The 13,801-nt window shown below is 51.3% G+C and overlaps 4 protein-coding genes across 4 annotated transcripts; 2 read left to right on the top strand and 2 right to left on the bottom strand.

The window, feature by feature from the left end:
- Nucleotides 1–3,715: 3,715 nt before the first annotated feature.
- On the bottom strand, nucleotides 3,716–4,743 carry M437DRAFT_85523 (uncharacterized protein; the record flags this gene model as incomplete). Its single annotated transcript, XM_041028297.1, has 2 exons — nucleotides 3,716–4,497; nucleotides 4,599–4,743. The coding sequence occupies 2 exons, from the start codon at nucleotides 4,741–4,743 to the stop codon at nucleotides 3,716–3,718; spliced, it is 927 nt and encodes a 308-aa protein (XP_040878585.1).
- A 1,186-nt stretch (nucleotides 4,744–5,929) lies between these two features.
- M437DRAFT_51117 (uncharacterized protein) lies at nucleotides 5,930–6,562 on the top strand (the record flags this gene model as incomplete). Its single annotated transcript, XM_041022130.1, has 1 exon — nucleotides 5,930–6,562. The coding sequence occupies one exon, from the start codon at nucleotides 5,930–5,932 to the stop codon at nucleotides 6,560–6,562; it is 633 nt and encodes a 210-aa protein (XP_040878586.1).
- A 2,939-nt stretch (nucleotides 6,563–9,501) lies between these two features.
- On the top strand, nucleotides 9,502–10,926 carry M437DRAFT_51588 (DEAD-domain-containing protein; the record flags this gene model as incomplete). The annotated part of the gene is made up of 1 exon (XM_041022205.1): nucleotides 9,502–10,926. The coding sequence occupies one exon, from the start codon at nucleotides 9,502–9,504 to the stop codon at nucleotides 10,924–10,926; it is 1,425 nt and encodes a 474-aa protein (XP_040878587.1).
- A 1,022-nt stretch (nucleotides 10,927–11,948) lies between these two features.
- Nucleotides 11,949–13,772, bottom strand: M437DRAFT_21684 (karyogamy protein; the record flags this gene model as incomplete). The annotated part of the gene is made up of 1 exon (XM_041019023.1): nucleotides 11,949–13,772. A coding segment is annotated over one exon (1,824 nt), but the record flags the coding sequence as incomplete, so codon positions are not given.
- Between the last annotated feature and the right edge of the window lie 29 nt (nucleotides 13,773–13,801).

Genomic DNA, 13,801 nt, shown 5'->3' on the forward strand with positions numbered 1-13,801 from the left:
CCTTGAGGGGTGTGGCTCTGATATAGTAGGCCTGTTGTGGTTACAGCTCTCTGCCTAGATACAGACAAGCTCAAGAGGATGAGCACCCTGGACCGTTTAGCGTAAGTGCCATGTGAAAGCTGCAGCGGCATTCCAAGGCGCTCCGCAATTGGAACTGAAGGAGCCATGCATGCGGGTCGACAGTGACACCGAGCCAAGTCGCCAATTCCGCCATTATTAGCAGCAACCAGCGGCCCATTCCTCACAAACCCGTAGGGCTGAAGGGTCGCGAGTGCGGTGAAGTTACCACGGCAAGTTTGCATGTTAGGGTTCCTTCTGGGCTTCATTGCAACCAGAGCATGCATCAAGCGTGGACGTCGGTCAGAGCGTGCCACGTAGGGTCATGCAACAAAGCCAGATTTTGGACATATTGGCCCAAAGTCCGTTATGGCCGTCTACGTTGCTCCAAAACAGCAGGCCAAAGTCGAGGCGATGCGACTCTCCCTGCGCATCTTGCGCCTTCGGGCGATGCTGCTGCAAGGATTGGCTACAAAGCTCACCGCTGGCATACTGAGGCCTGATTAGAAATAAACGACAGGAAGGAGGGGAAAGGATGGGGAGGATCCGGAGCGAGGAGGGAGGCTGGCTGGTTTGCGCGCGGGGCGTGGTTCGCCCGCTTGCTCAGAGCTTGAGCTCTGTGAGACCAAAGTGATGCGTCCCTCGCGAACGCCATGGACCAATTGCCCAATCTGGTGTAGATTGTGTACGAACAGACCCCTGTCTCTCTCCCCTCGTGTTCGAGCATACTGTACGCTGCACACCTACCGGTCACCAGCCTGATCGCGATGCTGCGCATCGGAGCTGCGGGTGCGAAGCAAAGTCTAGCAGGAACGAGCAGACCAATGACTGTTTGAGGACTCTTGTGTACATTCACGCCACCTGCATCCATACCAACATCTCCCCTGTCCATAGGGCTGACGCTACTCTATTGCATCTTTACCAGACGACTATTACGGCCACCGACGAAACTTGACCTTTTTGTCAGAGGAAGTACCAGTGAACTACAGTGGTAGGGCTGGGAGGTAGATCCTTGCAGCATCGCATTACATGCCATCGCTCCTTCAAGCTCTGCTACTGTATCCTAAGAGTGTATCTGTCGCAGTCGGATGAACAACTGATGGATCTTTAGCAATACAAACGTTGGTTGATTGCCGTACCAAGACGGTAACTGCCCATGACGTTTGAACCTTCTGCGATGCCCACCGATATAGAACAAGCAAGGGCGGCAACTTCCACAAGCGTACAGCCATAATTAGCAAAACAAAGAATGCTATGGTACCATCACGGATGATGGCGAGATCTCAGACAGTGCGAGTTCACGAGCGGAACCACGCGTCTAAGAGCCTCGAAGTGTGCCATTCTAAAACTGTGCTACTCGATGCTGAACCGAGTCGTGCTTCCCAGGACGACCCGGCCAACATATCTCGCCCTCGCTCGACCTTTCCAAAAATTGAGACCGCCTGGCTATATAGTATGACCGCCTGTGGTAGGACATTCGACCGAGCGTGGCCCTGTCATCTTTGCATAGCAATCAGGAGCAGGCCACAATCATGCTAGCTTTCTCGGCATCGCCACGAGGGACGGGACACAAGCCTATGTTTGAGTTGGTTGTTGGAACAGACACCTCGTTGTTAGGTATCCTCTGTTTTCGAGACTTATGAGTGGAAGTTACCGAGAGTATGGAAGACGTGCGGGTAAGGCCTATCGGATAAGATTCTGACAAGCACAACAGCATCGTGCTCCCATTCCAGAAGTCGACAGGGTTCACATGATCAAGACATGCGGTGATGAACCGGTCAAGTACCGGTGAAAATACATGGTCGCTAGCCCTGCTCGACAGGCACAATATTCTCACTTCTGAGCCAGAGATGCATAAGCTGCTCACTTGGGTCTATGGACCTTGCCTCACTTGTGCCAAAGTCTGTAAAGTTCAGTTCAATCCATCGTACTCCGACTACGTAGCGAGCAGAGTATACGCTATGAAAAGGCACAGTCTTCTCAGCAAATATAGGCATATTCACAGAGAGTCCATGATTTATCGCTTCTCAGCGGACACTGTTTTGTTTCTTATCATCATTGTGCATTTTTACAGCTATACGCGTTACATACTTTAATACGATTAGAGGTGCGGTTAGGGGCGTTAATTAGTCAACTGGAAGTTTAATATAGCCTGCACTCAGTTTAATCATGATACGTGCGCAGGGGTGATAGTTGGATATGACACTACCCTGCCAATGCCAAGGGACAGTCATATTACTACCATGTACACATGCAACGCTTTCGAGTGCGGACTGCCGATGACGGAGAGAACATCTTCTTGTGGTATTCCTACGGCCACACTCTTTCTTGTGTTCGCACGGAATCGCGGGTCTTTCAGTTTGACTAGACCATACCGTTCTCATGGAGAAAAGAAGTATGACTAAAGCATATGCCTTTCGTGGTATCACAACAGTCTTTGGCAAACACGAGGTTGCGTGCTCAATAGATCTCGTACGATCTCAGAGAGACGTGGGCATTGCGTGGGGCCAGCAAACATATATATGCTAGGTATCCCCACCCGATCTTGAACACTCCGTTCGCTTTGAATGATCTGCCACGGAAACTACACCGCACTTTATGGCTATTCGACAAATCAGTGAACACTTGCATGCTCTGCATCGAGACCCCAATCCTTGCTATCTGCCAACTTGAGAACGCAACTCAGGTGATATCAGGCGACAAATCCCAAGACATCAATCATGAATGCCTCAAGCAACATCCCATAGAAGAAACAACTATCAAGGCGCAATCGACAGGCTGTGTCGTTGGTGGCTGCCTGTCAATTGTCCAACAGCGGTGAGCTGCAGATTTGGATGAGACAAAGACACGTGTGTACCTGAGTATCTTCGATAACAATCTGGGGGAAAGCAAAAGCAGAGGTCATTAGTCCACAATTCTACATTGTGGTTGGCCAAACCAAATGATAGATCCCACGGTAACAGGTCGAAATGGGGTGATGACAGGTGATGACGGACGTCATCGAGGGTGGCAGGGGGTACGTGTGCTTGCATCCAGCAGAGAGAAAGGACACTGCAGAGAGGTGATCGAGGCCTGGGGGTTGCTTCTGCTTCCTTGAGGCATATATAGATGAGTGTGCCCTTTCAAGATGAAGTTCGACTTTTGTTCTATCCAAGCATAGTCGACGACTCTATATTTGCCTATGAGCCCCAGTTTGGTCTACTTATAAAGAGAATAGATACGCCAAATGCCTGCCTCAACTTTCTCATTACGCATAATCATCCTCGTTTCGAAAGACGAAGGTCACCAAGCCTGCCCAAACTCATAAGCACTTGGAGGCCAACACTTGTACGCAGCCACCCAGACTATCGACCGACCATATGACCGACACTGCTTCGATCACGTTGGGTCTCGAACGTGCTGAAGCTGCAAGACTGTCACAACCTCGCGGCTAACCCCTTCTCCATCTCGGGCTAGAAGGATATTGTGAGCTGAAGAGATGCACAGTTGTGATCTGAACATGAGTTCGGCCATAGAGATAGCCCTCACTGGGGTTCTCTCCGTGGACACCACCTTCCTTTCGAAAGTATTGTGCATGTCTATGGCGTACTGGCGCAAAATAACATCTGATCGAGACTAGCAGAAGCCTGGTCCACGACGCTGCCGCACACAAGATAACTCAAGGTGGCTGAGTCGGGCTTTCCAGACTGAGGTCGACGGTCAGCTTCATAAGCGGACAATCTCCACACTTGACCAGACTTTCAAGTTCTCGAATCTGGGCCTGTAGAGCGCGGTGCTCGTCAAGCAGGCGTTCATTCTCAGTCCTTGCACGTCTGATTTGTTTCGTGGCCGCTGCGATGACGGCGGCTTTGGTCAGACGTTTGAGCTCATCGGCTCCTAGACGAGACGCCGATCCGCCTTGCTGCTCCTCTTTCGAGTGAACAGTAGCGACGATACTTTCGCGTAATACATCAACCTGTGCGTTGATGTTCTCACGATATCGTCGCTCTACGATGTTGTGTCGTACTTTTGCAGAATCTGTCGTGCGAACACGAGCAGCGGCAGCATCAGAGGGTTGGGAGGCTTCCTCGGGGCTACCAGCACTAGAGCTCTGTCGTGATTTGATAGGCACAGCGGGAGGTGATGTTGAAGAGGTAGGTTGAGCAACATGCTCGATAGGAACTTGAGGTGCTTCAAGGTCCAGGAACGAAGAGTTGCGTTTTTGGCCGTGAGACAAGTTACTGGAATCGATCATCTGTGTCGAAGGCTTCTGTTGGTCCGGGTAAGAATGGCGGATGGAGAAAGCAGGAATTGAGCTTCCATCAGAATGAACAGAAGCGTTCGCGGATGGCGCATATTGCAGATCCTGATCCTGGGCTGGAGAGGTGAAGTTGTTGATTTCTAGCGGAGACAGAGAATCTGATTGGTTCGAGGTTGCGAACTGCTGTGAGGTTGGAGTCCCTGGAAGACTGTATGAGTATCGTGGGGTACTTGGGGATGATAGCAGAAGGTCCATGGTGACGATGGTGTGAAGCTTGGAGCGAGAGGGGGGTTATACTAACATGCGGAATCAGGCGACATATGAGGGAATGCATATGGGCTCATGAAGTTGTCTGAGCCCACATCAAAGGTAAAATTAAAGCCATTCGGGTCAGTGAAGGCGGCATATGGCTGCGAGCCGTATGCGTCCGAGTTTCGCCAGGGCATGTTTGTGTCGAGGTCTGGTGATTGATCTGGTGATGGAGGGGGCAGAACGGGTGATTGAGGGATCGAGGGGAACGAAAAAAAGCGGTCCAGGCACTCTCGGATGCACGACACAGCGATGTTCGGACTGAGATGCAGCACGGCAAAGAAAGAGACACAAATGACCAAGCCGGAAGCTCAGCAGCAGCACAGAGCAGTTGTATATAGATATCTAGTAGGTCAAGGTGGGTGGGGAGCGAGTTTTGAGAGCGTCCAGCAACGGCAGTCGAAGCCGTAACAGGGCAGGATTTGCGTAGCCGATGCACCGTGTCACCACGACTCGAGTAAAGACAGCGACGAGCGCACGCCGTCGGTCCTTTCTCGTAAGGCTGGATGGCTGTTTGGCCCGAGCCCTAGAGAATTGGTTTTTCTATCGCGATTTTGCCTGTCGTCGCCTATTGATGCAGAGCGAGAGTCGTCCGTGATTGGCCGACGGGGGCGGATCCGGAACAGGAGGCTCGCCGGCCGCGACAGAACGCCTTAGCGTGGGTACAAAAGTACATTGGTGGGAGCAGTGGCGTGATGTTTGACTGCTTGGTCCAGGCCATCACCTGATACTGGACCTTGCACGCTGCCCGTTCCTACAACAAGCTGTCGTAGCCTCCCATCACCACGGGTCTGCCCAGAATTCAAACCGGACCTGTTGACAGCAGCAATGCCTCAAGCCCACGTATATACTGTCCAAAGGCCCCCTGGCCAAGGTAGGTGGTTTCTCTCCAATTTCATCAATCGTACCGAGCTTTTTCTTTCGTACGCAACCACTATCAATCCTGTTGGGATCTGATCGTTGCTTTGGCATTTCCAGCCGGCGTGTTTGTGCTTCCCTCCAGTCCCAGGCAGTCGGTGCACGGATTCGAGTCACTCATCTCGTATTCTACGTCGCTCCCACCAAAGAAACATGTGTGCACAGTACATCGAGCAGCAAGACGCCCCGGTCTTGAACCGAAAGCGCTTCGACAGTGTCGCCATGGCCGCACGATCTGACCAACAGCACAATGAGTCGGATTTCACAACACCTAGAACATCATCATGGCAGCAACAGCCCGCCGAGAGCGGACTCAGCATTTGCGAAACTGGAAGACAACGAGCAGCACAGCGTCCTGCCGGACTGCCCTTCGACTGTTGGAACTCACCACTCTGCCCTCGCAACATGCCGCAGAACGGTTCGGCGCGGTCCGCCGGTCAAACTGTGTGCAACCCCGGCACAAGCCTGAGCAACAATACCACGACCAACCACACAACTACAGACGCAACATCAATTTCTTCACGCAATGATACTCCAACAACCGAGATTATCATTCCTGCCGACTCGCCGCCCTTCGATGCTCGCCCTAGTCTGAAGCGTGTCCGTACCGATACTACCTACGACACGCTTGAGGAGGCACCCGCTGTCAAGCCTGCGCCGAAGGAAAAGAGACTACCACATCATGTGATTGAGCGGCGTTATCGCGAGAACCTCAACACACAAATCGAGCAGTTGCGTGCAGCAGTTCCCTCAACGACATCGCCGTGTCTCAACCTCGACATGGAGGACATTGGCCCCACCTACGCGTCTGCTAGTGCGTCGCAGAATGCTGCTGCTACCACCAATAACGGCATCAGACCCCTCAGCAAAGCCGGCGTGATTGCTCATGCGGCCGAGTATATGCGTCAGCTGTCTACCCAGAACGACGAGGTGGAGAAGCGTAATGCAGAGCTACGCATGACAGTTGAGGCGTTGCGACGACTTGTCAATTGCGAGGGATGTGGGGTCGTTCAACAACTCATCGATGCTGGATCATGATCCAGCCCAACTTTCCTTATAATCTGTTTCTCTTGGGTTTTGGGGATCATCGGAGCTTGGGACCGCGTGCACACATAAGGAGTTTGGGCTACTGATACCACGGCGTTTCATGGTCAAACACGTCCACTATTGAGTATACATATCTTTCAGCTTTCTCCTCCCGCATACTCGAGTCGCGAGCCTGTACTTTCCATCGTACTCCGACTACAGCTAAGAGTACAACGTAGACTATAAAAAGGCATAGTTGTCTTAGGAAGCAGAGGCATGTCCACAGAGAACCGACAAGTAATTGTCTCTTCGTGGGTAACATGTTGCTTTTCATTACTACTATGCATTTCTATAGCTAAACGTGTTACACACTTTAGCACAAGGGGATGATGTTCGGGTCCTATACGAATCTCGATCTCAAGTGCTTCGTGATGATCACAGGCGGTTTTTTGTGGATTATCTGGCTTCTCGTGCCAAAATCCACAGCTCTACGGCCGTGACCCAACGGACTGGAGCCTTACGTTTGGCATACACGGACCGCTAAACCGATGCCTTGTCATGCGTCCCAATACCAACCATTATCCCCTGGCTCTATTGTTCTCGGCGGAATGGACCATATCCGAGTATCGAGGGAGCATGTCGCAAAATCCTTTCGGCAAGCATACCCTTTGGGGGTTCTATTCACATGCAGTCGATCCTAATGATTCTGCGCCTCGTTGCGTTCCTTTTGTTCACGCATCACCGTTCAAGAGTTACGATCCCTCGCCAATTCTGCCGACACTTGACAGCGTGTCTTATGAGCTGCAACTATAGGCCTGCATAGACTGTCCGGTGTGCTAGAATCCGTTCCTTGCGCGTCCTCCGGGTCCGGGACTGAAGTGTCAGACATGAGAAGGCACGACTGTTCATGAAAGCAAAGACACCTAAAAGCCTCAGAATCATCACCCTGTGATAGGCACTTTCCTTTCTTCAATCCGTAATGTTATCAAGCGTTACTTATTCGCACGAAGCGGGCGCGTCTGGCGTGTCTGGTCTAGTTCGTCCCACTGAAAATCATGAATCCACTTTGACGCAACCATACTTTTTGTTCGGAACCATTATGACTTTGATATCGGTGTGTCTCATCCTTGGGCCTCTGCCGCCGCTACTTCGCTTCGGGGTCTGTGGAGTGGCTTCGGGATTTGCAACCTGCTTCCTCGACCTGCCGGTTTCGATCACCCTGAACTATCCATGTACTAGCTCATCCCCACACTTTCGTGTCTCTCTCGTTCTCTTCTATCTCCTCGTGTACTACAAGGTGTAAAACATGGTCTTCCTGAAGAACATCTGTGCCTCTTGATGCCTCTTGCTTGTTGCCGCAGGCGGAGTACGATGGAAATTACAGACTTCAATACACAAGAACGCCGTATTCGCGCCACAATGGCAGGTCTATTACCAAGATGCTGATTAGAGCTTTTTCAAAGCGATATTCTTCCACTCCGTCTCCGTGGCATATTCTTCAAAATGAAACTCTAATGTTGGAAAATCAATGCCCACCAAGAGGCGACAGCATTACAGACTGTACATAGGGATGCTACAGCTATCACACAAATCCGTATCACCATGCGCTAAGAGCTGTCGTGTCTATAAAGAGCCCAATTCTTTCGAGGAACAAATACTATGCACGAGACGTCCAGCTGAAACACCACTCTACATGGCCACACTCCCGTGTGGGACCTTCACATCAACCAGATGTGACCCTGTTGTTCTACATCGCCGTGAGAGCATACTAGTGCATTGATCGTCACTTACACCTCTTTCTCACTCCGATGCATGCCGAGTGATCAGGCTATCGGTGAATCAGTATGTTATTGAGCAAACTAATCAGTCAACTACATCAGCAAGATGCGATGATCCTGATCTAGTACTATCCTGTCGCGAATGACGATGTCAATTCTGGAGAGCAGAAGTGCCTTTCCACTTCTCGAGCTCTCGCAGAGGCGTTCTAACTCAAAGCGGTAAGTCACTGTGCCCCAAAACACGTGAGAAACCCTGTCCGAATCTTTCCTTCCATCGATCTGTCACAAATCGAGCGATTCCTCAATCCGTCGATGCAGCTCGCACGTACAGATAGAAACGAAGGTTCAGCGAGACCGTCCATCGGTCATCACGTAACTCCCTGAGTGGATTAGGTGCTTGTGTTGAAAAGACGGCTGGATTGGGTCATTTTATATAGCAGCGCGACATTTTGCAACGCGAGATAGCGAGGTCAACAGAACCAGTAATCAGCGGAACAAGGCGCAGACTTGTCAACGAAGACGGCGGGCAGCTTGTGAAAACAGCTCACGTTGTGCCATGGTGCAAGCATGGAGTCGGACGGCCGTCTTTCACACGCGCTAGACTGTCATGTTATGGCTGGCAAAATGCGGAATCCTTTTTGTACTGGAGGCATGGCTATGGAAAAATCACATTTGACTGGAACACAATTTGCCTGAACTTTCTATGTGCAACGCGTGTCAAGTAGAAAAACTCAGGCGCGTAGAGTTGTTTGTCCATTCCATATTTTTCAAGCTAGCGTTTGCGAGGGGCGTCGTCCGGAGAGAGTTGCGGTGTTCTGCCGGTCGAGCAACAACATCGAAAAGTCTGACGACAACAAACAACCACCACAGTTCTTCGAAACCAGGTCATTGTCCGTCGACACAGTTATGGACGCGTCAGCACTACAAAAGTCGCGCCGTCGCGCCAATCCTTCAAAGAAGCCCAAGGGAAATCCTAACAAGCGTCCCAAGAGAGATTCTGAACCAAGAGAGCAGAACCGCAATCAAGGGAATGCTTCTGCTGTCCCTCTTGTGCCTGTGGCACCGCTCTCTATCCCAGTGCCGTCTGATTCAATGAGATTTACCGACCTGAAGAATTTGCTGGACCCGTTACTACTGAAGACCATCACTGATGATCTCAAATTCGACCACATGATGCCCGTGCAGGAGGCCACTCTTCACGAACTGCTGGAAAAGCGCATTGACTGCCTGGCTCAAGCCAAAACTGGAACTGGAAAGACAATTGCTTTCCTTCTACCTGCTATCCAAACTCTGATCAATAAGAACAAGCCTCGTGGCTCTGGAATCTCTTTGCTAGTTATCTCACCCACACGTGAACTTGCTATGCAGATTGCGAAGGAGGCATCGAACCTGCTTCAACGCCTGCCACAATTCAGAGTGTCTATCGCAATCGGAGGCACCAACAAGGAGAAGGAGGAGCGCGACATCCTCAGAGGAGACGGCTGTGATATCCTCATCGCTACCCCTGGCCGTCTTTACGACCACCTTGGAAACCAACAGATCATACAGTCATTCCGTAACCTTGATACCTTGGTTCTCGACGAGGCTGACAGATTACTGGATATGGGATTTATGGAGGATCTCAAGAAGATCATCAGGTGCTTGCCCGACAAGGAGCAATCGAAGCGCCAGGGAATGCTCTTCTCGGCCACCATCGCACCTCACGTTCAACAATTCGCCCACCTTGTCCTCGCATCAGGATACAAGTTCATCTCTACCATTCCTGCAGGTGAAGCACAGATCCATCAGCGTGTACCGCAACTTCTTGTCACTCTCGAGACGTGGTCTCAAGTTGTTCCTGCCATGGTGGCATCAATCAAGTCTGAATGCAAGCTCATTGGTCCTGCGGAGTTCAAGGCAATCGTCTTTGCACCCACAGCAGCTCTTGCCGATTTCTATCATGACGTTCTCTCACAAATTCCCGGTCTGCCCTACGCAAGCGTTCTTCACGCCAGAGTCAGCCAGTCGCGCCGCACCAAGGTGACAAACGACTTCCGTGAAGCCACCAGTGCCATCCTTGTTGCCACCGACGTCGTTGCTCGTGGTCTCGACTTCCCCGGTGTTTCGAACGTCTTCCAGATTGGTCTTCCTGCAGACAAGGAGTCTTACATCCATCGTCTGGGCCGTACCGCACGCGCAGGCAAAGAGGGCAGATCCGTCTTCATCGTCACCGAGCCAGAATCCTTCTTCCCTCGCCACGTTCTCAAAGCCATCACCTTCGAGACCGCCAACCCCGACTTTGCATCTGAAATACCCCAGATCGAGGCCATCGTGGACAAGTACGAAGCCAAGGGAAAGACTTACCAAGCATGGTTGGGCTTCTACAAGGCTCATGCGAAATCGATGAGATGGAATGACGACCAGCTCGTTGCCGAGGCCAACAAGTTCGCCATCGAGGCTCTAGGCTGCGACGAGATCCCTGGTCTGGAGAGAAAGACTGTGGGCAAGATGGGTCTGAAGGGTGCTAGAGGTCTGAATATTGTTGCCAACTTGCCGCAAAAGTCAAGTGGAGGTCGCAGCGCTGGTGGCGGTAGAGCGAAGGGTCCTGCTGCCAGATAAGAAGAGATGCACAACCAGAATGATGAAGCGTGTGTTACTCGTAGAGTCGCGAAGGCAGGGCACATGAGAGCAAACACAGAACTAGGTGGATACAGAACTTGTGTTTTCAAATAGACGATACCCCAAAAGCATTAGAAGGTGTAGACGAAGCATAGATCGATGGATGCAAGCTTCTGCTAGGACGATCAGAACCATCCTTCTCATGCTAAAGACTGTCATACTTCCTCCCAGTGACAAACATCAAGCTCTAGCTGTAACAATGCACAATATCCTGTCTAAACATATCAATGGCCAGGGAGGAAAGGTAATGATAAGAGATTTCTATGACCACGCCTCCCGTACGGAAGTTAGTCTGCAATTTTGCAGCTATATTGTGATGATTGAACGTGTGTGAAGGATTTTGCAGTCCAGCTCCAGTCGCAATTTGAAGTAGTTTCACTCTTTTGCATGCAAAGAACTCAATCCTAATCTTATAGCATTGCTGAATCGAAGATGTAATAATGACAAAAATACAACTCCAACGTCTCTGATTCTGTCACTGTAGCCCTCCTGCTATGCTAATATTCCTTACCCGTGAGCAACTGAAAACGCCTTGAACACCTGATCCTGTCATGATATCATTGCTAGACTCGCTCGCTGGCTATTCACTCACGTACCGCATCAGCAGAGCCGGCAGTGTCAAGTCTACTACCGCTTCTACCTTGCTTAGTCCTCGAAAATCCAAATAGGTTACCACTGGTCTTTCTTTCTGCGCCGGCATGGCTCATAGCACTTGCAGCTCTTATCTGTCGTCTAGGCGCCAAACTGTCTGTGTTTGAGTAATCCCCATTCTCGTCATGGTCATCTAATGTGGGCGACAGGTAGCTGGTTTTTCGGAGCGAGGAGGGAGCCCTTGGCGGGTGCACGCCCGGTAGTAACGAAGAGGACGATGATCGTGGTTTCGCGCTACTTGAGAAAGACGAATGTGCCAGTGAACTCTGTGCTCGTGGGGTCAATGGCGAGCTTGCAGGTGTCGAGACATGTCGTTTTGAAGGTGTAGCTGGGGAATAGGTTACAGGCGAATTTGTACTGCGACTGAACGAGCTCGGGGTTGGAATCTTAGAGCCTGTAGAGTGAGGAGTCGTAGGACGCTGAGGTAGTGTGACTCTACGATTTGTGGAAGGCTCAGATGACGGGGGATGAAGTGAGTTGAGAGACGTGCTTCTCGTGTTAGTTGTGATGTTCCATCGAGGTTTATTCTCAGGAGCCTTGAACTGGCGGACCAGAGGGTCTACTGCAGGTGGAGGTGTGTATGGCGTGTGTGTGGCTCCACCAGAAGCCAAGTTGCTTCGCGAGGTCTTGTAATTCAGAGATGGTCTCGAGTCCTTAGGCTTCGACTGCGGAGTCCGGCGTGGAATAGCACTGACAAAGCGAGTGAAGCGAGAAGAGCGTCTGGGTGTCATATCAGGTCGACTGATGGATGAGGCTGACGAGCTTCTAGGCGTGTCCATGAAACTGCTAGTCATTGAGTGTTCGGACGAGACAATGGTACTGACAGAATCCCGTAGTTGCTGATTCCTCAAGTCAAGGTTCACTCCCAGCAAGCGTGAGTCCAGCTCTCGCATCTCGGCCTGAATGCCTGCCCATTTTCTTTTCATGTCGGACTGGAGGCCTAAAATCTCACCATTGACGGTCAGTCGATCAAGCACTCCACGATCAATGATGGCAAGCACTCTTTCGATGGCAGTGCCGTAATGATTCTTCTTTGCTTCGTAGCTCTCAATCTTCTTCGCTAGCGCAGCCGGGTCTGTATGCTGCTCATCGCGATCAAGAGCTGTCGCAAGCTTTTCTACGCTTCTCGAAACCGACTGACACATCTTCAGAGCCTGTTTGCCAGCGTTTCGGAAGACCAGAAGCCATCGATCTTCGCCCAACTCACGACGCAGGGCTTCAGCATCGGCTTCGAGCTTCTTCCACTGGGCCTCGAGGGCATCTCTTCTAGCTTCCAAGTTGAGACACGCTGTGGGGAACACAGTGTTGCCTCTGCAATGAAAGACAGATAGGCGCATAGGTAAGAAGTCTAAGGATGCTCTCAGAGGCTGCATGCGAGCGAACAGGGCGAGCAAGTTGTCTTCCATATTCACTACGGTCGGAGAGGCCTGCAATGCCGATGTGGGCGAAAAAGGAGCAGGCAGACTCAGGCGAGGATTGGGGGCGGCTTTGCTAGTGCCGGCCTTTTCGTCAACAATGTGTTTCAACTCATCAATGTCAACGTGCTGGTCAGCGTTGGCCGAGCTAGAGGTGACGGACTGATGTCTCTGCTCCTCCATCTCAAATACCAGGCCAGCTAGATCATCGAGCTCGAGAGCGATTCCGGTGCCGACAGAGGTGGAGAGTTCTTCCCATTCCATGGCAATCTCGACCTGTTCCTTGACGCCAGCCAATGAGTCTTTGATCTTTTGCCATTCCTTGATGACAATGTCCATGTCATCAGCACTAGCCTGAAGCTGATCCTTGGCTAACGTGGCAATATCCTGTCTCAGATGCAGCTCTTCAACTGAGAGTATGTAGAGTTTGACGACCTTGTCGAAACGACCAATGGCACGGTCAACGTCAGCCAAACCTTCCCTTCCACCGGCAGCAGCCCATTCAACATCATCTTCAGCGTCCAAGCCATCTAGAACGGTGTGTGCGTTTCGGATCCATCGTCGTATCTGGTCCGAGGAGTCTTTCAGAGCGTTGGCGGCGCTGGCCGAGGTAGGCATGCATGATATACGTGCAGACAACGAGGTGGCATCGGGCAGTTGGATGGAACTGAGCTGGGCGAGTTGACTGGCGAAACTGACGCGCGACAGGGAATAGATGGAGTATCTGCTCGAGATGGAGCCGGTGCGCG

The sequence above is a fragment of the Aureobasidium melanogenum genome (assembly GCF_000721775.1).
Source record: "Aureobasidium melanogenum CBS 110374 unplaced genomic scaffold scaffold_14, whole genome shotgun sequence".
Classification (NCBI taxonomy): Eukaryota; Fungi; Ascomycota; class Dothideomycetes; order Dothideales; family Saccotheciaceae; genus Aureobasidium; species Aureobasidium melanogenum.